This window comes from Sarcophilus harrisii, chromosome 1, assembly GCF_902635505.1.
Source record: "Sarcophilus harrisii chromosome 1, mSarHar1.11, whole genome shotgun sequence".
NCBI lineage: Eukaryota > Metazoa > Chordata > Mammalia > Dasyuromorphia > Dasyuridae > Sarcophilus > Sarcophilus harrisii.
The window spans coordinates 673,170,681-673,194,543 of record NC_045426.1 but is presented as its reverse complement, the minus strand read 5'-3'; the positions used below and the strand labels follow the sequence as shown (position 1 = coordinate 673,194,543).

At 49.0% G+C, this 23,863-nt stretch overlaps 1 protein-coding gene across 6 annotated transcripts in view; it reads left to right on the top strand.

The window, feature by feature from the left end:
* The first annotated feature begins 234 nt into the window (after positions 1-234).
* Positions 235-23,863, top strand: part of PNPLA6 (patatin like phospholipase domain containing 6) — a 45,094-nt gene continuing 21,465 nt past the window's right edge. For 4 of the 6 annotated variants that reach the window (XR_004231261.1, XM_031948349.1, XM_031948350.1 and 1 more), the window contains exons 1-21: positions 235-303; positions 9,476-9,572; positions 9,695-9,763; positions 10,379-10,466; positions 10,652-10,734; positions 10,868-10,965; positions 11,059-11,199; positions 11,267-11,426; positions 11,623-11,703; positions 11,786-11,914; positions 12,005-12,085; positions 12,188-12,350; positions 12,656-12,742; positions 12,824-12,933; positions 13,093-13,260; positions 13,344-13,421; positions 20,923-21,128; positions 21,237-21,368; positions 21,666-21,789; positions 22,028-22,141; positions 22,360-22,435. Coding sequence is in view for 5 of the 6 variants with exons in the window: in XM_031948349.1 (XP_031804209.1) it covers positions 9,531-9,572; positions 9,695-9,763; positions 10,379-10,466; positions 10,652-10,734; positions 10,868-10,965; positions 11,059-11,199; positions 11,267-11,426; positions 11,623-11,703; positions 11,786-11,914; positions 12,005-12,085; positions 12,188-12,350; positions 12,656-12,742; positions 12,824-12,933; positions 13,093-13,260; positions 13,344-13,421; positions 20,923-21,128; positions 21,237-21,368; positions 21,666-21,789; positions 22,028-22,141; positions 22,360-22,435 (2,230 nt within the window). In the remaining variant the exon portion in view is untranslated. The remainder of the gene's footprint in view (positions 304-9,475; positions 9,573-9,694; positions 9,764-10,378; positions 10,467-10,651; positions 10,735-10,867; positions 10,966-11,058; positions 11,200-11,266; positions 11,427-11,622; positions 11,704-11,785; positions 11,915-12,004; positions 12,086-12,187; positions 12,351-12,655; positions 12,743-12,823; positions 12,934-13,092; positions 13,261-13,343; positions 13,422-20,922; positions 21,129-21,236; positions 21,369-21,665; positions 21,790-22,027; positions 22,142-22,359; positions 22,436-23,863) is intronic. The other 2 variants (XM_031948348.1, XM_031948351.1) reach the window with 1 other exon arrangement.

Below are 23,863 nucleotides of genomic sequence, written 5' to 3'. Positions count from 1 at the left end.
GTGGGGGCGGAGAGGAGTTTCGGGCACCCTCTCTATTGAGGGTGGGGGGAGGTGGTGGCCTTAATCTTGCAGGGGTGGAAAGGAGCCCATGCCCCGGGCGGGCAGTCTCGGCAGCCATTTTTAACTTGGAGGTATTCCACAGCAAACCGTGGGGTACGGCGGCCGAGAAGGGGCGGGGACGGAACCATGAGGTCATCACGGCGCGCCGTGAACCGTAATTTAAAGGGGCCGCACTGCTGCGGTGGTGGTGGAGGGACTGGCGGCGGCGGCGGCGCCGCGGAGCTGAGGCGGCTGCGGGCCCCGGTGAGTCCTGGGCCCCGGCGCGTGATCCCGGGGCGGTGTTAGTGACAAGTGGGAGGACGGGGGTGATCCCCAAAGTCGCCCCCCCCTCCGCCTCCGCCTCGTCCCCATCACGTCCCTGCCCTGTCCGCTCCTTGTCCTTCATTTTCTCCATCCCCCGAGTCAATTGAATCCAACCGAAACCTCTTTGAGGCGCTTGCTGTGCGCCCGATGCTGGGCATGCGAAGTCCGGCAGTCCCAACGCCCCCTCCTCCCGGCAGGAGCTTCTGTCTTCCGGGCCCGGGACACGGCGCCGCCAGGCACCCGGTGCTTTCCCGGGGGCAGGAGCGTCTGGCGGGGGAGACATGGGGAGGGCGCTCCCCGTGCGGGGGTCGGCCCATTTAGCGCCGCGCCCCGGCCCCCTTGCGGTTTCCCCGGGGCCAGCCCGGGACCTGCCGGGGCGTCCCGCTTGGGCCGGCCCTCGAGCGCCTCGCGGATGCCCCCCAGGCAGAGGAGCCGCGGCGCGGCTGCCCCGGGCGGCCGAGAAGGGAGCACCGAGCGTTGGGGGTTGGGGGCCCCTGGCTGGGCAGGAGTTAGTGTCGGACCGGGAGCCGCTCCTCCGAGGCGCAGGGCCCCTCCCCCCGTGCTCCCCGCTGCCCGGAGTCCCTCCGAACCCCGCCGCGGACTCCCTCGGGCACCTTACCGGGCAGCGCCGCCCCCTCTGTCCCGCCAGGGCCGTTTCTCACAGGCCCTTGGGGGCCGCTTCTCCTGGGGGCTGTGCATCCGCGGCGTTGGGTTGTTTGGGCTTCGGCGCGAGACCTTCCACTTCTTGCCGTCGAGCTTCGCGTTATTTTTGGCTTGGCAGGGTTTCTCCCAGTCCTGACGGTGTCTGTCTGTTGTGCTGGCCCTCCCCTCTCGGGGTCGTGCCCTTTCTGAATGAGGTGGTCGGGGGGAGCACTGGCCAGAGCCTCGCTGCTGGTGAGGGCCCAAGAGCGAGGCTCAGACTTGGCTGCCGTCTGTCCATCGCACCCATCACACCCCTATTGTCTAATCTGGAAAGCCAGCAGGTGGTGTCTCTGTACGAGTCACCGGCGAAGCTCTGCCATTGACGACTGCTCCAGCTCGGGCCGGCGTTCAGTCCGCACCTCTCCCTCACAGCAGCCCGAGAGTCGCTATGAAATGCCTTGCGAACTTTGAGGGGAAGGGCCGTTTCCCGGCCTACCAATCTCTGGTAACCACTTCGGAAGTGGGAATGAGGCTGCTCTGCCTTAGCCTGTCCTGATGAAGCCCGGCAGGCTCTTTGTGATCCCACCTTCTTTCCTAATGAGATCAGACCCACAGGCTTACATTTGGGAAACTGTTCTTTTCCTCTCTCTTTTCCCCTTGCGTTGAGACAGCCACCCTTTGCTGGTTCTGTGGCACCTCATCTCCCACAGTTTTTCCTCCAAATTGAATCTGCGATGTAATTGATATAGGGAACACGTAGGGAACTTTTGGTGAGGAAATTCCCCAGTTCTACCAGTGTGGATTGGCCTGGTTTGCAGTTTATAACATCATTTAGAGAATTCTGTGGGACAATTAGGAGTTAAGTGACAGCCAGCTTGTGTCAGAGGGAGTATCTGACCTCTGTCTTCTTCATACCTGGACATTAACCCATCCCTCCAGTATCTTTTGAAGCCTCTGACAATGGTCTGAAATTACATGTGCCTATTTATTCAGTGGCCAAGGAAATAGGGTTCATCTGGGTGGGGTTGCTTGAGGTGCTCAAAGATAGGGGGGTAAGGGGAGTACTTTTACTTTCCCAAGTTATCTTGTGTGTCACCTAAGAGCCATTTTTGGTCTCCCCCTCCTTCCCACAGCCTTCTTAAACCCTACAAAAGAAGGGGATAAAGGTTTGGTGGCTATGTGAACAGAGAAGATTGTTGGGACATCAGGGAGGTGATGCCATGAAGTGATTTTAGTGAGGGAAGGCTGGGCAAGGTCACCTGCCTCACTTTCTCCTCCAGAGTCATCTGGTCCTATGGCCAGATATAGATCAGGATGATTTGAGGTGACCCCCAATGCAAAGACCTTGTCCTTTTTAAGCTAATGTCTTTAACATGTTTAACAGGGTTGGTTTTTTTTTTCCTTCTTTCTGAGGCAACTGGGGTTAGGTGACTTGCCCAGGGTCACACAGCTAGGAAGTGTTGAGTGTCTGAGGTCAAATTTGAATTCAGGTCCTCCTGACTTCAAGGCTGGTGCTCCATCCACTGTGCCACCTAGCTGCCCCATGTTTCAGTTTGACTTAGGCAATGTCTAATCAATGCTAGATAAGGTAAGAAGACTAGATAAGAAATGAGGCAGAGAATTGACCAAAAAAAAGAAAAAAGAAAGAAAAAATATAATGGTCTGGAAGAGGAAGACCTAGATTTCTGGCCAAAATGGAAACGACTGCTGTTTACATTCAACTTGAGCCAATTGAGGCCCAAACAGTGACCCAGGGTCTACTGTTGGCCAATTAATGAGAGCCAGAGGGATTTGGGTTTAAGGCATGGTCCTAGCCTATAAACTCCTAGGTATCTTTTGAGTTTTCAGCAATCAAAATTTACACCCCTTTGCGTAGAGCACCCACTGGTAAGAGCATGATAGCCTATGTGGACAGAGGGAAGGGAAGGGGAAGAAGAAAAGAAGCCGTGTTGTTGAACTGGCTACTTCTAGCTGAGTCCCCCAGGGTAGCTCCTCCTCCAACTCACAGAGGTGGCTGGTATGAACTTGAGAAAGGTTGTGGAAGCAGAATCAACAGGACATGGCAACTGATAGGGACTCTAAGATGATTCTGATTGTGAACCTGGATGCCTGGAGAGAGGGAGATGAATTAGGGGTATCTGGAGGGTGGGGTGGATGGAGCTAATGGGCTCTGTTCTAGACATGGTTGGTCTGAGATTTTTACAGAACATCCAGTGGAAATGTCCAGCAGGTAACTGATCATGGAAGACCTCCGCTCAAACAAGCGATCAGGACAAAATGTGTAGATTTGGGATTTGTCTGGTTAGAGATGGTCAAATTGAACCCATGAAAGGGTAAAATCACTAACAAATTATGTAAAATAAGAAGAAAAAGCAGAGGAGTGAATTCAGGCAACAAACGGGTCAGAGATCCAGGCAAGGGATGGTCAGAATGGATGATGCAGAAGAGATCTGGGAGCAGCTTAGATTACATGATCTCTGGTATGACCTCTAGAAACAGGTTTCTTCCATCTCTGGATGGATCTCAGGGTACTCTCACTGCTTCAGCTCTCATCACAGTCCCTTCTATCTCTTCAGCCCTCTCTGTCTTCAGAATTCTTCTTAGATCCTCCCTCAGTCCTCCAGCTCCGCAAGACTCATAATCCTTACTTTCATTGGTTCATATCCCTCCCTCCAATACCCCTTTCTAGCCATCTCCTCGACCCTTAGCCCTCTGACTCTCCTTGGTCTCTTAAGCACCTTTAATCCCTTTTAGTCTTGTGCTTTCCCCACCCCTTTGACAGAATCCTCTTGTTGACCTTCCAAAGCCCTCCAGTCCAACTGGTATCTGGATGAGAATTCTCTCTGAAACCTTTGACAGGTAGACAAAAACCCTCTTCTTGATCTGACCTCCAGTGAAGGGGAATCTACTCTTTACCAAAGCAGGGTCTCCTTTTTGACCACTCTGATGGTTAGTTAATCAATAAGAATTTATTAAATGTCTGTGTGCCAGAAGCAGCTCCCAGTCTAATGGGGGACAGTGAGTAAACAGCGATTTAGACAGATATACTGGACATAACCAGTAGAGTGAAGGCACTAGGATGAGAGGCAGGTCAGAAAGTCTCATAAAGTGGCACTTAAAGAAAGCCAGAAGGCACAGATGCCCAGAGAGGCTTAATTTGTTTACTTCGTTCGTTTTCATTTACGCTAGGCTTTATTTGAAACCTTCCCCTTGTTCACTTCTTCCCGTTTCCACCCACTTTCCACAGCTGCTCTTTAAAAAGCATAGCTGTCTTGTTCCCCAAGATTTTGCTTTCTAGACTGAATATCCATCTTTATTTTTGTCATATGGCGTGCTCTCCAGTCTTGTCATTGTTCTGGTCTCATACACACACACAGACACACACAGACATGCACACACACACATCCCTCTGTCCTCAACCTCAGTCTAGTTAATCAAAAATGTGGCACCTTAACTGAACATAATACTCCCAACTCATGACCAGTACAGAGTAGAACCAGATCATCACTTTGATTCTCAGGGGCACTGTCTCCCTCACTCGTCGCTTAAGATTACTTAGCTTTTGTTGCCAAATCTCTTTTGAAGAATTTGGAATGTGCAGGCCAATGATATTCCCAGATCTTGTTTACAATGTCTGTTCTCTAGTTATTCTTCTCTTCCCCTCATTCCTCCATGTCCCACTTGTCTCATTTTTGGAAGCTTGTTGTTTTTTTTTTTTTTTTCTGACTCCCTAAACTTAGGATTTTGTTTATCTGCACTAAACTCCTCATTACTAGATTCTACCCATTGTTCTAGTCTAATGAGATCTTTTTGGATCCTGTCTCTTTTATTCAGGGTTTTAGCTTTGTGTAATCTACAGATTTTCTAAGCCTGCCTTCTATGCTTTCATCTAAGGCACTGAATATTGCCGAGCTCAGCACATATCTGTGGGGGCACTCAATGGAACCTTCCCCTTCTTGCTTCAAATTGACATCAAAAAATTGGGTCCTGCCATTACAATAGTTCTAATTGCATCCAACTTCTTTCCTCAAAGTCACTCCATGTCCAATAGCTTTTACTGGTTGGTTTACTGCTTGATAATCAGATATTTCAACATGTCCCTTATCTCAGTTTATTAACCATGTCAGAGAATAAAGGGAGCTTAGTCAGGCTTGACTTGTTCCAGATGAAACCATGCTAGTTCTTGGTGATTCTGACTTCCCCTGCCCCTCCCCCACAAATGCTCACAAATCACCCCTCTGATAATATATTATAGAATTTTGCCAAGATTTGAAATCGAACTCAAAGGTCCTTAGTTTATAGCTTCCACCTTCTTCCTTTTATTAAAAGTTGATTCATCTGTCTGGTGTCTCTCCTGTTCTCTGTGATCTTTGAGATATCTTTTCCCCCCATGTATTTTTTCTTTAATTAGGGTAAACATTTATTTTATTTTTAAAATTTTTATTAAAGCTTTTTATTTTCAAAACATATGCAGACTAGTTGATCAATGGAATAGGTTAGATTTAAAGAACAAAACAGCCAATAACTTTAATTATCTAGTGTTTGACAAACCCAAAGACCCCAGTTTTTGGGATAAGAATGTATTATTTGACAAAAATTGCTGGGAAAATTGGAAATTAATATGGCAGAAATTAGGCATTGACCCACACTTAACACCATACACCAAGATAAGGTCAAAATGGGTTCATGATCTGGGTATAAAGAATGAGATTATAAATAAATTGGAAGAGCATAGGATAGTTTACCTCTCAGACTTGTGGAAGAGGAAGGAATTTATGACCAAAGAAGAACTAGAGATCACTATTGACTACAAAATAGAAAATTTTGATTATATCAAATTGAAAAGTTTTTGTACAAACAAAACTAATGCAGTCAAGATTAGAAGGGAAACAATAAACTGGGAAAACATTTTTATAGTCAAAGGTTCTGATAAAGGCCTCATTTCCAAAATATATAGAGAATTGATTCTAATTTATAAGAAATCAAGCCATTCTCCAATTGATAAATGGTCAAAGGATATGAACAGACAATTCTCAGATGAAGAAGTTAAAACTATTTCTAGCCATATGAAAATATGCTCCAAATCATTATTAATCAGAGAAATGCAAATTAAGACAACTCTGAGATACTACTACACACCTGTCAGATTGGCTAGAATGACAGGGAAAGATAATGCAGAATGTTGGAGGGGATGTGGGAAAACAGGGACACTGATACATTGTTGGTGGAATTGTGAACACATCCAGGTATTCTGGAAAGCAATCTGGAATTATGCCCAAAAAGTTATCAAACTGTGCATACCCTTTGATCCAGCAGTGTTTCTACTGGGCTTATACCCCAAAGAGATACTAAAGAAGGAAAGGGACCTGTATGTGCCAAAATGTTTGTGGCAGCCCTGTTTGTAGTGGCTAGAAACTGGAAAATGAATGGATGCCCATCAGTTGGAGAATGGTTGAGTAAATTGTGGTATATGAATGTTATGGAATATTACTGTTCTGTAAGAAATGCCCCAGCAGGATGAATACAGAGAGGATTGGCGAGACTTACACGAACTGATGCTGAGTGAAACGAGCAGAACCAGGAGATCATTATATACCTCAATAACAATACTGTATCAGGATGTATTCTGATGGAAGTGGATTTCTTCAACAAAGAGAAGATCTAACTTAGTTCCAATTGATCAATGATGTACAGAAATAGCTACACCCAAAGAAAGAACACTAGGAAATGAATGTAAACTGCTTGCATTTTTGTTTTTCCTCCCAGGTTATTTATACCTTCTGAATCCAGTTGTCCCTGAGCAACAAGAGAACTGTTCGGTTTTGCACACATATATTGTATCTAAGATATACTGTAACCTCTTTAACATGTATAGGACTGCTTGCCATTTGGGGGAGGGGGTGGAAGGAGGGAGGGGAAAAATCGGAACAGAAGTGAGTGCAAGGGATAATGTTGTAAAAAATTACCCTGGCATGGGTTCTGTCAATAAAAAGTTATTAAAAAAAAAACATATGCATGGATAATTTTTCAATGTTGACCTTTGCAAAACCTTGTATTCTAAATTTTCACCTTTCTTCCTATCCCCTCCCCTAAATGGCAAGTAATCCAATATATGTTAAATATGTAGCAATTCTTCTACACATAGTTCTAAACTTATTGTGCTGCATGAGAAAAATCAGATCAAAAAAAGAAAAAATGAACAAAAAATGCAAGCGAACAACAAAAAGAGTGAGAATGCTATGTTGTGATCCACACTCAGTTTCCACAGTCCTGTCTGAGTGTTGATGGCTTTCTTCATCACAAGATCATTGAAACTGGCTTTAGTCATGAGATGTGTCTTAATATGAGGTTCATCACTTCTTGGGTTGCATTTCATCTGTACTTTGTTTGCAACCCTAATTCATCAAGGCCAAGTGGTTAACTGTCTTAACATCTTGGGACTAATACTGACTTTCAACTCAACACTTGTCTTTTTTCCTTCAGGCCCAGAGAGCATTTCCTCTGTTATCTGTCATCACCCTTTTGTTGTCCTTAGCATTCATCTGCAGCCTTAGCTTGCTCTGAACTCAAGCCTTCCCCACAGATTCCCTTCTCAACCTCTTCTACCGGCTTGTGTTTCCATCTTCTAAGTGGATTCATGTCTTAGTTCCACGTCCCCCTGCCTCAGTTTCCTTTAGACAGGAATCATCTGTGGTTGTGTCATAGAAACCTCATTCTTCATTGCTTCCCATTTCTTTCAAGCTAGCTTCCCTTGAAGCACGTTAGGCCCTAAGAACCTGCTTGTTCTCTGGACTTTTGGAAACCTGCTGCCCTTAGCTTGAGCTCCATATTTGACTTTATCCCCCTTTTCCTTCTCAGTCTTAAAGTGCAAGATGGAACAAGTCTGTTGCTTGTTTAGCCACTGGTTCATCTTGTTAGGTCAGACAAAGACATTATTGCAATTCTTCCTTTTGATTGCTTTTCTTTTTGAAGAATGAAACAATCATCAGGACAGGTCAAGAATTTGTCAGTTGCTCTGCTTTTGGCCAAGAGGGCAATGTATGGAAGGTGATCTCCATCCCCTGTTCTGCACCATCATTATATCATCTCTGGGGCCCATCTGTGACATGTTTTCCTGAGTTCCTGGGCAGTGGGAGCCCATGACAATACCGCTTTCTCATCTCCTTTGATCTTCACCCAACTATTCTTTACCGCGTTTCCCCATTTTGTCTCATGAATTTCCTCACACTGAGTTCATCTTCTTTAAATAGCTTGCTATTTCAACAGCCCTTTTGATCTGGGTTTTAAATTTTTTTTGAATAAGTAATCAAGCAGGTAGCACAGTGGAAAGAATGTGGACTTGGATTCCGGAAGACCTGTTGGAGTTCTAGCTCAGACACTTCCTAGCTGTGTGCTTCCCTTCACCTCAATTTCCTCATCTGTAAAATGGGAATAATTGGGAATAATGATAGTATCTGCTTCAGAGTTGTGAAAATCAATCAAATAAGTTAATACATTTAAAGTCCTTTGCAAATCTTAAATTGCTGTAGAAATTCTAGCTATTATGACTCTTAAATTTTGCCCTTCAATAACCACCTTCTGGTGTTTTTCACAGACATTCCACTTGACCCCAGTAGCCCCAGTGATGCCCACCTGCTTCCCTGTCATAGTCCAATGTCTCCAAGATCCACCAGTGATCCTATTTGTAGCTTAGTGTCTGTCAGTAATTTCCCAGTGTTTCCAGTAATATTCCAGTAACCCCCAGTAGTTTGCTTGGGATGTCTTCTGACAAGGGGAAGGGGAAAGGGAGGGAGCCCTCTAAGAGTTGGGGGTTGGGCAGAGGCTTCCTCTCCCCTGGATTTTCTCATGACTAGCCAGGATTGGGTGCCTGTGTCTCCTGTGGTGACTGCTCTTTGGGTAGTTGGGGTTCTGGCCCTGGTGGAATTTTCCCCCACATTTCTGTGAAGCCCTGGGCTCTGGGGATTTTCCAGGGCTGCCCGAGGGTGTGGGGCCAGGAGGAAGTGACTTCTGACTTCAGCTCTGTGGCAGGCTCATCCTCTGTTGCTGTGTTCCTCTTGGGACCTGAGAGCTGTGGATGTCTGGAAGGAGCGGTCCTGGGGGGTTGGTACCAGGGCTCCCTCTCCTTCCTCCACCCGCCTGGCCTCCGTTGCCTGTGTTCCAGAAGGAGATGGTCTTTGAGGGTGATTGGGAGCCGGCCCTTAGTGGCTAAGACCCGGGAAGTTATGGGAGGAGTGTGGGGTGACTCACGTTGCTGCTGAGAAGCAGGGTGCTGGCTCATGTTGCTTCTGGGTCCTAGGGCTCAGGTTGGACAGCCCCACCCTTTCCTTACCTTGCCCTGGCCTTTGTCCTCTCCCTTCCCAACTGCACCTCTGGCGGCCACTGCTCTGGCTATGTGTCGGGGCTTAGGGCAGCCCTGGGGGGCCAGCCCCAGCTTCCACCGCCTCACCTGTCCTGTTCCCTGGCCTCCCAGGGCCCCACAGGGCCACAGCCGGTCCTCCGAGGCAGCCCCGGAGCCAGCGACAGACATGGGCCAGAGTGAGTCCGAGCTGCCCCAGCCCCCACCGCAGGTAGGTGGCCTGGGGGACTTGGGGGGATGAGGGCCGGGCGCTTATTGTTCCCGTCCTGGGAGGGGAAGAGGCTCAGGTCCCTGCCCCCCAACCCCAGGAGCTCTTCCTCCTCTGCCCTCCAGGATGCCGCCCTGACGGATATGCTACCCAACATCAAGCTGCTGGTGGAGGACCCACTGCAGACCAGCCTGGTGAGTCTGGCAGCTTTGAGGGCATCAGTGGCCCTGACTCCCAAGGTGCACTGCCTCCATCTGGCGTTAGTAGGAACTTGTTTAGTCTAGCCTTGCTGGTAAGAATTTGAAGACCTGGAATCAAATTGCCAGAAGGATAGAGCTGAAAGGGCCCTTAAAAACATCTTCATCCCCGTCTGTGGAAGGAAAGTGGGGTCCCTGATGTTCTGCCAGTCAGGCTTTACAGAGCCTTCTTTGGGGTGACCCTCAGCCAGCGAGACCGTGGGAGCGATGGACAGAAGTTCAGTGATTTTAAGGGGGATCCGGAGAGAGCAGGAGGCGCCAGCCCTCCGCGAGCCTGTAGGAAGGACGTGAGATGCGGGGCAGCCACGTTGAGTGCCACTTGGGTGGGGGGGCGGTGGCTGAAGCTCCTCGGGGGCTTGGCTGCTCAGGGAAGGCCAAGGGACAGGGAGCCTTGAGGCCCAGGTGCGATTTCAGTAGGTGCCAGAGAGGGAATATTCAAGGTGAAGAGCACTGTGTGGACAGCAGGGAGGAGGGAGGAGGGGAGGGGTTCTCGCCAGGCAGAGGTCTTTCTAGGTTCGTATGTGACCGGACAGTCGGTGTTTCTCATCACAGGTGATGGGGATGATGATTGGTGTCGGGGCCGTCGTGCTGCTCATGGCCACCCTCATCCTTGTGCTGGTTCGGAGGTTGCGGACAAAGAGTGAGGCTGCCTAACGGGTTCTGTGGGCCCTTTGTGCTCATCTCTGGGGCAGAACATGCCGGGGGCCAGCTTCTGGGCAGGATGTGGGCCAGGGGTTGGAAAGCTAGAGCCTGGAGAGGGTGTGGACTGAGCCGTGGGCTCATGAGGGAGCATGGGCTCACTGGGGCCTGTGCTTGTACTACCAGAGGTCCAGGCCCAGGAGACCCCCAAGTATCGATTCCGCAAGAGGGACAAGGTCCTGTTCTATGGACGCAAGATCATGCGCAAGGTTTGGCCCCTCCCTTGGGCACGTCGTTTTCCCAAAGTCCATTCACTGCCCTCTCATCTCTCCCCCTGCCCCCCCGCCTGATGCTGGTGTGCCCGGTGGGAGGGCCTGCTGATGGGCCCCTTCCCTGCTCCAGGTTTCCCAGTCGACCTCCTCCCTGGTGGACACCACGATCTCCACAGCCTCCCGGCCCCGAATGAAGAAGAAACTCAAGATGTTGAACATTGCCAAGAAGTAAGGACTCCCCTCCCGGCCTGACCCAGGATTCCCAGGGAAGGTGGGTTGTCTTGGTCTGTCCCCCCCAACACATAATGCCCGCACCCCCAGGATCCTCCGGATCCAGAAAGAAACACCAACCCTGCAACGAAAAGAGCCTCCCCCCGCGGTGCTGGAGGCTGACCTCACCGAGTTTGATGTGGCCAATTCACACCTGCCCTCCGAGGTGCTCTACATGCTCAAGAACGTTCGGTGAGTGGGGAGTGGGGGGCGGCGGAGCTGGCACGGGCTCGGTCCTGACGCCCTCTTCCCTCCGCAGAGTGCTTGGCCACTTTGAGAAGCCTCTCTTCCTGGAGCTTTGTCGCCACATGGTGTTCCAGCGGCTGAGCCAGGGCGACTACGTATTCCGGCCAGGCCAGCCCGATGCCAGCATCTATGTGGTCCAGGACGGGCAGCTGGAGCTCTGCCTCCCAGGCCCTGTGAGCAGGCCTGGTCAGAGGGCTGGCTGGGGGCTGAGCAGCATCAGGCCAGAGGGGGGAGGTGACCGGGAGACAAGGGCAGTGAGAGAGCCTGTGGTGGGGGCCGTGGAAGGAGGGGGCTAGATGTCAGCGCCCACCGGCGGGGGCGTGGGAGCCGAATGCTGGCCTTCGGAGGCTAGCTGCTGCCATTTTCCAGGATGGGAAGGAGTGTGTGGTGAAGGAGGTCTTCCCTGGGGACAGTGTCAACAGCCTCCTCAGCATCCTGGATGTCATCACGGTGAGTTCTGGAGACTCGAGGGGAAGGTGGCCGGACTGGAGGGTGTGCCCGGCTCCCTGACTCCATGGCGTTGCCCCCTCAGGGGCACCAGCGTCCGTACAGGACGGTCTCTGCCCGCGCTGCCCGGGACTCCACGGTGTTGCGGCTGCCAGTTGAAGCCTTCTCTGCCGTCTTTGCGAAGTATCCCGAGAGCCTTGTGAGAGTTGTGCAGGTTGGTTCCCCCTCTCTCCCGGGCCCCTCCTCCAGCTTCTCAATCCCTCTTCTCCAAGGGCCCTGACTCTGGTTCTGTGCTCACCTTCAGATCATCATGGTGCGCCTGCAGCGAGTGACCTTCTTGGCCCTTCACAACTACCTGGGCCTGACCAATGAGCTCTTCAGCCACGTGAGTGGGGGGGGACGGGAGGGGCTGTGGCGGATGGGCTGAGCTGGGACAGAGCTTGTTCCGGAAAGGACCACTTCGCATACCCTCACCCGCTCTGTTCAGGAGATGCAGCCGCTGCGCCTGTTCCCGAGCCCCGGCCTCCCAACCCGAACCAGCCCTGTTAGGGGTCCCAAACGTGTCATCAATGCCTCTACTGCTGAAGAAGCACGGGATCCTCTTGCCCGACCCCTGGACCCTACTGGAGCCCCCCTTCCTGGTCCCCCAGGTTCCTTGCCTGAATTCCTGTTGGGCCCTCGGAATATCTTGTGTGCCCGCCATAGCCTCCTGTCCCCACCTTGGCCTTTCCAACTGGATTTCCAGGTCCTCCCGCTCCCTTGCTCCCCTTCAGTAACAGCTGGGGTCAGTGGCAGCCTGTGTCCCAAGCTGGAAGGAGTTTGTCTTGATAGCCCTTGCCTTACCTGGACCTTCTAGAGCCTTCCATCTGTCTTGGCCCCCCAGTCCCCCAGACCCAGGTGGTGGAGTTGGAGAGGAGGGACCATCAAGGTTGAGTGTGCCTCCTTCCCTCTCCAGGGGATCCTGTGAAGCCCCCAACCTCTCTGGAGCCCCCTCCTGCCCCCCTGCTGAGCCGGTGCATCTCCATGCCTGTGGATATCTCTGGTAAGGGTCAAGAAAGAGGGGAAGATCTGGAGGGAGATGGGGCACCAACCCCAAGGCCTCCCTTCTTCCATCCCTTTCCAGGGCTGCAGCGGGGGCCGCGCTCTGACTTTGATATGGCCTATGAGCGAGGCCGAATTTCTGTGTCCCTGCAGGAAGAGAGCTCGGGGAGCCCCCTCCCCAGTACGCCCCGGGTGAGGCCCTGCCCCCTCTTTGTTCCACACCCCAAGCCCACTGAGGCTTTAAACTCCTGGGGGGCTCCTTGGACTCCTGACTGAGGCCGTGCATGCGGAAGGTGGTCAGGGGAGGGGGGGTCTCAGCTAGGGGCTCCCTGACTTCCTGGTTCCACCCAGTTGATGTCTCAGGAGCCTCGGGAACAGCCGGCGGGGGCCTGTGAGTACAGCTTCTGCGAGGATGAGTCAGCTGGGGGGGACTGCCCCTTTGGGCCCTACCAAGGTCGCCAGACCAGTAGCATCATTGAGGCGGCTAAGCGGGAGCTGGTGAAGCTGATGAAGATTGAGGTAGGCAGGGAGCCAGGGAGAGGCGGGGGTTGAGGAAGGCTGGGGCCCCTCCTGAGAGCCCTCTTGTTCTTCGCTGTTTCCAGGACCCCACACTACTGAACAGCCGCGTGCTGCTGCACCATGCAAAGGCGGGCACGGTCATCGCCCGCCAGGGTGACCAGGTGAGCCTTAGCCTGTCCTGCCTCCTTCCCTCCTGGCACAGGCCTGTGCCTTGGTGAGCTCTGCAGCGGGCATCAGCTCCTCAGGCCCAGATAGCTGAGCTCGCCTCCCCAAAGGGATTAGAAAAACAATAGACAAGGTAGCACATCCCAGCTTCAGCCTTGCGCCCATGTTCTCAGTGGTTCTCACTCATCATCTCTGAGGGTCCCTGATCCCTTCCCCCATGCCCTGGTGCCGGTGCTGGCCCTGGTGCTGGTTAGCCACCACCCAGACACTGCCAACCACTTGGGATCCAGCAGTTTGTCTTCCTATGTCATCAGGTCATTGACCCTAATAAGTCGTGATTAATTCTTCCTGAGAAAGCACAGAAAAGTGAAACAAACAGATCACAAGGGAGAGTGGCACTGGAGAAAGGTCCAGGCTCTTGGACTGGGGGGAGAAAGGCCTGAGGTCTTCCTGCTTTGCTGCCTTTGATGGCTTGGCTCAGGGAGCTGGGCGGTGTGGGTGCGCCGTCCAGGCACAGCCCTTGAGGATGTGGGAGGGCCAATGGAGGGTCCATTAAGCATCCTTCCTCCAGATCAGGACTTCTTCACCTTTTTTTGTGTACCTGTGGTCTCAGAATGATGCTCTTTAGCACAAGACACAGAGGGTTGTAAGGGAAACCAAATGGGAATGAAATACAGTAATCAGGATATTTAAAAAACTCAGATTCACAGACTCCTTGTTAGAATACCTCATCTAGATCTCCCATGGATCCCAGGGAAGCAATAGGATGCAGAATTATCCATCTCTTAAACTCTGACTAACCTTTTTCCTCTTCAGCCAGACATCTTTCTAATAAAATCCTTTCCATTGCTCCCTCTGTGGGGTTCTTTGGTAATATCCTGCTCCCTGTTTGTGCTCAGCAGCCCCTTTATTCTCTCTGATCTTTGGTGACCCATGACTTTCATTCCACAGAGGTTAGTATTCATTTCATGACTTGACTGTCAAGCATCACTGAAAGAAGAATATTGATGTTAAAAGATGGGGCTTTATTACAGAGAGAAGCTTCAAGCCTTTTAAACCACTAAACAATTTCCCTCCAGTTCTCTTCTGGGCTCCATTCCGCAACTGTCAAGATCTAGTCCCTGTCAGGTCTGCTCTCTGGGTTTTCCATCCTCACAATCTTGTAATCTCTAACAGTGGGCATTCTCTCTTTATCCATCTGGGTTTTCTTGTGCAAAGAGTTAGGCTGAGCTCTTTCTTCTGAATGATAACAGAGCTCCCAAAGAAAAGCAGTGTTTCTAGGGCTTGATGCTCTTGGCATGAGGATCTCTGCAAGGGAGAGCTCTCAGTACAGCTGCTTAGAAGCATGACTGACAGGAGCATTAACGGCACACAGACCTGAACAGGTCCTTTCTCCTAAAAGCAAAACTGTTGATTGATTCTTATATTGTCTTGCTGCCATGTTCAGAGGAAGCGGTGATAGGAGGTATTGTTCTTGATTGGAGGGATCCACAGTGGGAGGGGTTGGTGAAGTGACAGGAACCTTAGAAAGCAGCAACTCCACCACTATAGAGTTCCTATTAGATGGGAGGAGGAAAGTGTGGAATGTAGTCTTGTGGGTCCCCTGGAGACGAGGCAGATGGATTTCAGAAAGGCCGGAGTAAAGAGAGGTCTCTTGGTCTGAAGCTTTGAAAGCAAAGGCTACCCACAGGGCCCGGGAGTCTCAAGAATAAAATTCTGATGACCTAATCGTGAATTATCCTGATGAGAAAGGATAGGAAGAAATGAGCATCTCAAGGGAGCAGTGTTTTTTTCAAGAGCTCTCTGCAGAAGTTGATTTTAAAAATGAAGCAAGTGAGGGCACATACTCAAAGCCAAATAGGCCTTGGAAGGGGACTACTATAAGATTGTCAGGCTGAATGAACTCAACTTTTCAGTAAATGTGGAGGGCTTATTTATGTACTGTAAGGGCAATAAAAGTAAAAAAATAGAAGACCTTTTTGCTGAGACTGGCTGATCAACAATAATAAATGCAGAATGAATTGAACTCTTCTCTATTAAGAAAAATGATATTGTAAGTAGAAAGCACAAAAAAACCTGGCTAAGGGGATGCGAGGCCCAGAGATCCCTCATTTTTGTTAAGCACCAGCTTTATGTCCACTTGTCAATCCTTAGGATCACTAACAGGGAGAATCTTGCCAGGAAGACAGTCTCATTGGCCTACTCTGGGACCATTGCCTCTGCAGTCTCTCTTGCATTCAAGAAAAATTCACTTTTTTTCCCTCTCCACTGAAAAAGAAAGAAAGACAGCTCTTGTAACCAACAAGGACAAGTTCCACATTGGCTGTGTCCACAAATGCATGTCTTGTTCTGCACCTAAAGTCTGTGCACTTGTTAGGAAGTGAATAACATTTTTCATTGTGTCCTCCAGAAACCCAGATGGTCATTGTTTCTATCAAAGTTCTTAAGTCTTTCAGAGGTGTTTGGCTTGAGTGTTGTTTATTGTGAAAATTATCCTCCTGGTTCTGCTCCCTTCACTCTTTTCCGGTCTTCCCATTTCTTATGGTACAATAGAATTCTATCCTATTCACATACCATATCTTGTTCAGCCATTTCCCAGATGAACAACCTTACTTTCTAGTTCTTTGCCATTGAAAAAACTGTTATCAATATCTTGGCACGTATGGGTCCTTTTCCTGTTTCTTTTGGCACTTTCGAGTCTAGATTGGGTAGTGGTACTCCTGGCTCAAGGTTATGCAGCCATCCCAAGTATGAAGTTTTGCCAGCTCCATCTCAGTGGTCAAGATGAGACACTGATGCCAGTGTTTGATATGAAAGGAGACAAAACAGACAGACAGATGGACATTCACACATTGCGCCTGAACTGGAAGAAGGATCCCTGATCCTGAAGGCAAGGAATTTCTCAGTTCACAAAGTTTCTCTGAGCATTCCAGCTGTGAAATTGCTGGTCTCCTGTTCCTCTGTAACTTTTCCTGGGCTGAAATTGGGGCTAGGTAAGATCAGGCAAGATTAGAGAAATGTCTGCAGTCCTTCTAAGCTCCTTGTCTCCGTGGGGACAGTAGTGGGTGAGAACATGCCAGAGCTGGGCTGGTTCTGCTTTCTTGGCCGTTTGGTAGGTGGTGGTTGTGGGGTACTTGTGGCTCTGCTTAGTGGATGTGGACTCACTTTATCAGGATGAACTGGTTTGGGCATCTCCCGGTAGGAGTGTCCTGGAGGGAAGAGGGTGGGTTCCAAAAACTACTAGCCAATGAGCTTTGATCTGCAGGACTAATTCTGAGATGGGTCATTAAACTGATTAGGATATGATCTCTGAGAGTCATCCTGGGTTCATCCAGAACCAGTTATGTCACACTAACCTCATTTCCCCTTTTGGGCTGAGTTACTAAACAGGTGGAGTCTTATTCATATATTTATGCTGACCTCATTCACTTATTTATGCGACAGTGGAAAATTTTGTAACATTTCCCATGATACGCTTGTGCACTAAATGGATAGCTGTGGCCAGGAGAATGTTCGAAGGTTGTTGAATTACTGGACCAAATAGTGCCAGTCGAGAGTGAAGTGCCTAGTGGTGGCCAGGACTCTCTCCCAGACCCTTGGAACATATTTATTGGTGATTCAGATGAAGTCCTTGTGAGGGGATTAGCAGGGATAGAGAGTGAGTAGAATGCCAGGCTTGGAGCTAGGGAGGTCTGAGTTCCGATCCTGCTTCTGACACGTATTCTCTCTGTGATTGTGGGAGGATGACAATCTTTTCTTCAGTCCCTTTGTCTATAGAAGCAGGATACTGTTATCTAGAATGCTCCTGACAAATGTGATTTTGAATTTGATGTGCAGAAAAGCATGTAAAGTTTAAAACTTAAAACTTTAAAAACTGGAGAATTCTACAGAGATGTAGCTCATTATTTCATTAGATGACAAGATTGGGAGCTTGACCACTGACCCGGCAGAGCAGATTGCCAATCAGAGTCTAGTCAAGTGAAATTGAATTTGTTGTTCCATCCTGTCTTCATGACCCCAGGGATGATAGTGTACCAGACGCTTTTGTCCTTCACACTCATGTTTGATCCTCCATGATACCACTGATCTTATCCCCTGCCTTGCCTTTCTCTTTTTGAGTAAGGATTAATATAAAGTCTTTTTATTTGGTCAAAAAAGGTCAATTTTGCCTAATTGATCGTCTAAACATAGTCTAGGAGGGACTTGGTCCATTCATGTGAAAAATATCTAGGACTTTTGTTTTATTCTTGATCTAAGACTTAGTGGGGCATCAATCTATTGTAATCTGGCAGCCAAAAAGCTAATGTGATATTAGGCTTCATTTATGCAAGAGTCAGGGGTCTCAAACAAGTGTGGTGATGATCTTAAACTCTGCCCTGCTCATATCATAGTTTGGGTATTGAATTACATCCTGGAAACCCCATTTTATTTTTTTTCCCCTTTTTTCCTTTTTATGTTTTATTTTTCCAAATAAATTTCCAAAATTTTTTCCCTAAATATAGCTTTCAACATTTACCTTTGCAAAACCTTTGACAAAATATGCCAAATTTTTCTCCTTTACCTCTTCCCTTTCTCCCTCCCCAAGATAGCAAGCAATCCAATATAGGTTAAACAAGTGCAATTCTAAATACGCTTCCACATTTATCTTGCTGTGCAAGAAAATTTAGATCAAAAGAGAAAAAAAATACAAGAAAGGAAAAAAGCCAAGCAAACAATCAAAAATATGGTAAAAGTACTATGTTGTGATCCACATTGAGTCTCCATAGTTCTCTCTCTGGATGTGGATGACATTTTCTATCAAAAGTCTATTGGAATTGCCTTCAATCACCTTTGTTGAAAAGAGCCACGTCCATCGCACTTGATCATCAAATAATATTGTTGCTGTGTACAATGTTCTCTTGATTCTGTTCACTTCATCTAGCATCAGTTCATGTAACTCTTTCCAGGTTTTTCTGAAATCAGCTTGCTGGTCATTTCTTATAAAACAATAATATTCCATTACATTCATATACCATAACTTAGTCAAATTCCCCAACTAATGGGCATCCATTCAATTTGGGAACCCCATTTTAAGAAAGGCATTATTGACAAACTGGGTAATGAGGATGTGGGAAGCGAATTCAAAGCCTTGGCCCAGGGATGAGAAGACTATATTGGTTTTGAAGACTGGAGCAGTCTTCTCTTATCTAAAGGGTCTACATGTAAGAGAATTAAATTTGTTCTGCATCACTTGGGACCAGGGGTAGAAGACAGATCTGCTAAATTATTTTAATAGTGCTTTTAGGTTTGCAAACTTCAGTATGCTATCTTATTTAATCCTCACAATTCTGTGAGGTAGGCCTATTTTATTAATGAGGAAATAGATTAGAAGAATTAATTGAGCTGCCCCTGTCACCCTTCTAGGGTTCAAAGCCGTGTCCTTCCCGGCTCCATGTCTTGTGTTCTTTCTTGACGCTATTCTGCCTTTCACATGAGAAATGGTTTCCCAACAATAGAGCTGTCCTGCAGTGTAATGAACAGCCTGTGGTCTAGTGAGTCCAGGCTGCAGGCACCCATGTTCTCTCTCCTGCCAGGAAGAATCAGAAACAGACTCCTGTCCCTTCCACAGTGCCAAAGACCTCCAGGGACCCTTGCTGGGGCTTCAGAGGCCCTCAGCATAAGCCGTGGGCATGGGTGTCACCAGCAGAGGAAACGTCATCGAGGGTCAAGCATGGAATTCTGTTTCCATCCTAGGGAGCCTTGGGACCCAGCTGACCCCCTCAGACTCTGTTAACCATTAACTCCAGCCCAGTCATGGCCAAGGCCTGTCAGTGCCTGGCTCTGGCCCTTAGAAGCAGCCCCAGACCTTTGGGCCCAGGCCTTCCCCTGCTTTCAGCCCTCTTGGCCTTCCCTAGGCCTTGGTTTTCACCTTCAGATCATTTGATTTAAGGCTAGAGATGGGAGAGATTCTTCAGTTCATCCCCTTCATCTTATTTATTCTTTTTTTTTTTTTTTTTTTTTTTTAACCTCCCGAGGAAGTTGGGATTAAATGACTTGCCCAGCTAGGAAGTGTTAAGTGTCGGAGGCCAGATTTGAACTCAGTTCCTCCTGACTTCAGGGCTGGTGCTCTATCCATTGAACCACCTGGCTGCTCCTCATCCTCTTCTTTTTACAGGTGTTGCAGCTGAGGAGCTTGAAGAGTTAGCTAAGGTCCCATAGACAGCAAATGGTTGAATTAGCTTTTGACCTAACACTCTTTCCACTCTCCGCTTTGAGGGACCCTGGTATTCTCCAGTCCCGTGTGTTGGGGCTGCCTTCACTGACTTTGAAGGAGACTCAGTCACCTCTCACTGAACTTCCTCTGGCAGCTAGATGTCAGAGGGGATGGAATACTGGCTTGGAGTCAGGAAAATCTAAATTTGAATCTGCCTCAGACACTTATTAGTTGTATGACCAGGCCCTCAGCCGCAGTTTCTACATCATTAAGAGGGGCATAATAATGCCTCTTTATGGTGCTGTGAGGTTCAGATGAAGTCATATATGAGAGGTGTTTTTGTAAATATAAGTGCTAGGTATTATTGTTTCATGTTATTTTCCTTACCTCAGCAAAACCTTGCTGTATCCAGGAGTCCTCAAACTTTTTAAATAGGGGGGCCAGTTCACTGTCCCTCAGACTGTTGGAGGGCCGGACTATAGTAAAAACAAAAACTGTTTTGTGGGCCTTTAAATAAAGAAACTTCATAGCCCTGGGTGAGGGGGATAATCATCCTCAGCTGCTGCATCTGGCCCGCGGGCTGTAGTTTGAGGACCCCTGCTGTATACTATCTGTTCTTTCTGGTGCAAACATGGTTCCTTTCTATGTTCTGATTCTTTTTTTCTGGGTCTTTAAAAAAATTTATTCTTACTCATATTCCGGTTCTTTAGGACTAATTCTCTTCTTCCTTCTGACTTCTTGCTCTGTCAGCAGGAAGGTGATCCAGACCCAGCTTCAAGTGGTTCCATCAAGAGGCCTTGTCTCTTACCAGGAGATCTGGTTTACTTATAGCTTCTCACCTGTCCTTGTTCCCCCTCCAGAAAGATGGATCCTTCTTTCTGTTCTAGACCTGATATCTTCCTGGTGCTCATCTTTTCCTATTAGCTGACGTTTTGACAGACTTGACGGGGTCTCAAGAGCAAAGTTTTAGAATTTTAAATTTAAAAATTTTAGAATAAAATAGAATTGGAAGAGATGTCATCCAGTCCAACCCTCTCATTTTGCAAATGAGGAAACAGGCCCAGAAAGGTGAAGGAATTTGTTGTAGGAGACCTGCGATTTGGGCCTGGGTCCCCGACTTCAGATCCACAGCTGCTGCCTCGGAGGTCTCCTCTCCCACTTAGTCGTACCTCCATTTCCCAGTATTTAGTCAGTGGCCAGTGGCTCCCGCCCGAGGGCCTGTCAGTCATGCTTGAAGCCGTCCCCCTAAAGGGAGGCATCTTTCCAACCTTGCCCTTCTTTTTCCCCCTTCAACCCTGCCCTAGGATGCCAGCCTGCACTTTGTGCTCTGGGGCTGTTTGCACGTGTACCAGCGCATGATTGACAAGGCGGAGGACGTGTGTCTGTTTGTAGCCCAGCCTGGAGAGCTGGTAGGGCAGCTGGCTGTGCTGACAGGGGAGCCGCTCATCTTCACCCTGCGGGCGCAGCGGGACTGTACTTTCCTGCGCATTTCCAAGTCGGGCTTCTATGAGTGCGTATGGACACCCTGGCTGGCCAAGCAGGGCTGGGGGGTGTTTGGGGGAGGCGGGGAGGGGACAGCAGGGTCTCCATGCCATCCTGTTTCCTCTTCCCATCCTAGGATCATGCGGGAGCAGCCAAGTGTGGTCCTGAGCGCTGCCCACACCGTGGCTGCCCGCATGTCTCCTTTTGTACGCCAGATGGACTTTGCAATTGACTGGACCTCAGTGGAGGCTGGCCGTGCCCTCTACAGGTAACAGAGCCTTAACCCTGGAACCTTAAACCTAAATTCCTTTTGTCCCGGAACCCATTTCCCATCTGTATTTCCTCTCATTAGACACCCTAAGCCCTGGAATCCTTCAACTCGAATCTCCCAGGTTCTAGTTGCTGAAGGTCCCTGTGATTGATGGTTGTTTGGGTATCCTTTTCTCCTTCATGATTTCCTGGGGCCTCTGTTCTCCCAGTCCCACCCTGCTTTATCATTGAAGTTCTCTGGGGGAAAACCAGGCGCTTTCTGATCTTCCCCACCTGCTGTGTCCCTATCCTCCAGACAGGGTGATCGCTCAGACTGTACCTACATTGTACTCAATGGGCGCCTGCGCTCTGTCATCCAGAGGGGCAGTGGCAAGAAGGAACTGGTCGGGGAATATGGCCGTGGGGATCTTATCGGGGTGGTGAGCTACCTCTGTCCAGGACCCAACCCTTCCTAATCCTGGCTCTGATTATGTCCCCTGCTTCCCATCCTGAATTCCCATCCTGTCCCAGTGCTTCCTCCGCTTTAACTTCCCAGCTTAGCTTTCCTCTTCCTTTGCTAATGCTTGGGCCCTGCTGCTAGTGACCTCCCCATGGGTCCTCTATCCTTGTGCCCAATGGGGAGCAGGCTGCTTACTGCCCTGTCCTGGTTGGACTTAGGTGGAAGCACTGACCCGGCAACCCCGGGCCACAACAGTGCATGCAGTGCGGGACACGGAGCTTGCCAAGTTGCCTGAGGGGACCCTGAGCCATATTAAGAGGAGGTACCCACAGGTATGGGAGGGACCCAGGGGAAGGGAGGGGGCATTCCAATGATCCTTCAGGGTGGAGGCTGGGACTGTTGGGGTCTTAGTTATGAGGTGAACTGGGCTTCCAGGCACTTCTCAGGTGATCTGGGCTTCAGGTACCCTCTCGGGAGATGCCCAAAGTCAGTGTGGATGGGGACTTGGGCATTCTCTTGCCTGGTGTGATCTCTGGTTTGCAACTCACAGGTTGTGACCCGGCTGATCCACCTCCTGAGCCAGAAGATCCTTGGGAATCTGCAGCAGCTGCAGGGACCTTTTCCAGGTAAGGGCTGTGATGCGTCGGCACAGAGGAGGAGGATTGGAGAACAGCGCGAGGCTCAGCGTCTGAGTCCTGGGAACCCTGCTTGGCCCCGTCCGGCTCCTGCTTGCTGCTTCCCTCCTTCAGACCTGTCAGACAGCCCCTCGTTTCCTGTAGTCCCCCTTCTCTGCCTCTCTTGGTCCTAGGCCTGAATCGCTTGCTGCCCGTTGCTGGGAAGGACCTGTCCCTCTCAGGGATCTTTGTTCCACCCCTGGAAGCAGGCCCTGATTGCCATTGTTTGGAATGGGATGGGGCAGCAAGGACCAGACTAAAAAGGAAAATTGTGATGGCACAGAATTCCTTTCCAAAGGCCACTCTGATGCCTTTTAATATCAGGGAGTATGGCCCCAGTAGTGTCCCCTTTCCCAGCTCTCAGTGGCCACATCAGCCTGGCCTGCCACCCTTCCCTGTCCCCAAGTCTTGCCCTCTCCGAGGGAACTCACTCTCCTCCTCTATTCTTCTCATTGCCCCTGAGCTCTCAGGGAAATTGAGGCTCTTCCTAAGCCAGCCCATCCCTGACCACAGACATGGCATACAGCTCTGGCTGGTCTTACCTCGTCTTTTAGACTTCCACTGAAGGGACCAAGGGGGCTTCTAGATTAGGCGGGCAGCTGGATGGTGCAGTAGATAGAGTCAGGAAGACTCAACTTCCTGAGTTCAAATCCAGCTCAGATGTTTCAAGAAAACTTCAAACAGGTTCTTGAAGAGATCTTGTAGTGTCATGACTGAAAGTACTGAACAAATAACAGGGTCTCCTAGGAAAGCCTAGGTTCAGGTCTGGGAAGAAGGGACATGTCTTCTCTAGCAAGGGTGGCTTCTTCTGTATTTAAAAAAAGTTTAAAATATATACATATATATATATATTCTCTCAATTATATGTTTAAAAAGCTTTTTAACATTTGTTTTTAGACTTTTGAATTTCAAATGCTATCCCTCCCTTTCCCTTCCCTGAGACAGTAAGCAGTCAAGACATAGATTACGCATATACATATACAACTATGTAAAACATTTCCACATTAGTCATTTTGTATAAGATTCATATTTAAAAAATGAAAGAAAGTGAAACACAGCATGCTTCAGTCTGTATTTAGACGAGATCAGTTCTGTCTCTATAGGTGTGTGTTTCATCATTAGTTCTTTGCAATTGTCTTGGATTATTGTATTACTAAATCATTTACAATTCTTCATCGAATAGTACACTGTTCTCCTGATTCTGTTCACTTAACTTTGCATCAGTTCCTGTATGCCTTTCCAGGTTTTTCTGAAATCATCCTGCTTGTCATTTCTTACAGCACAATAATATCCCATCAAAATCCACAACTTGTTTAGCCATCCCCAGGTTGATGAGTATCCCCTTGATGTCGAATTCTTAGCCACCACAAAAAGACTTCT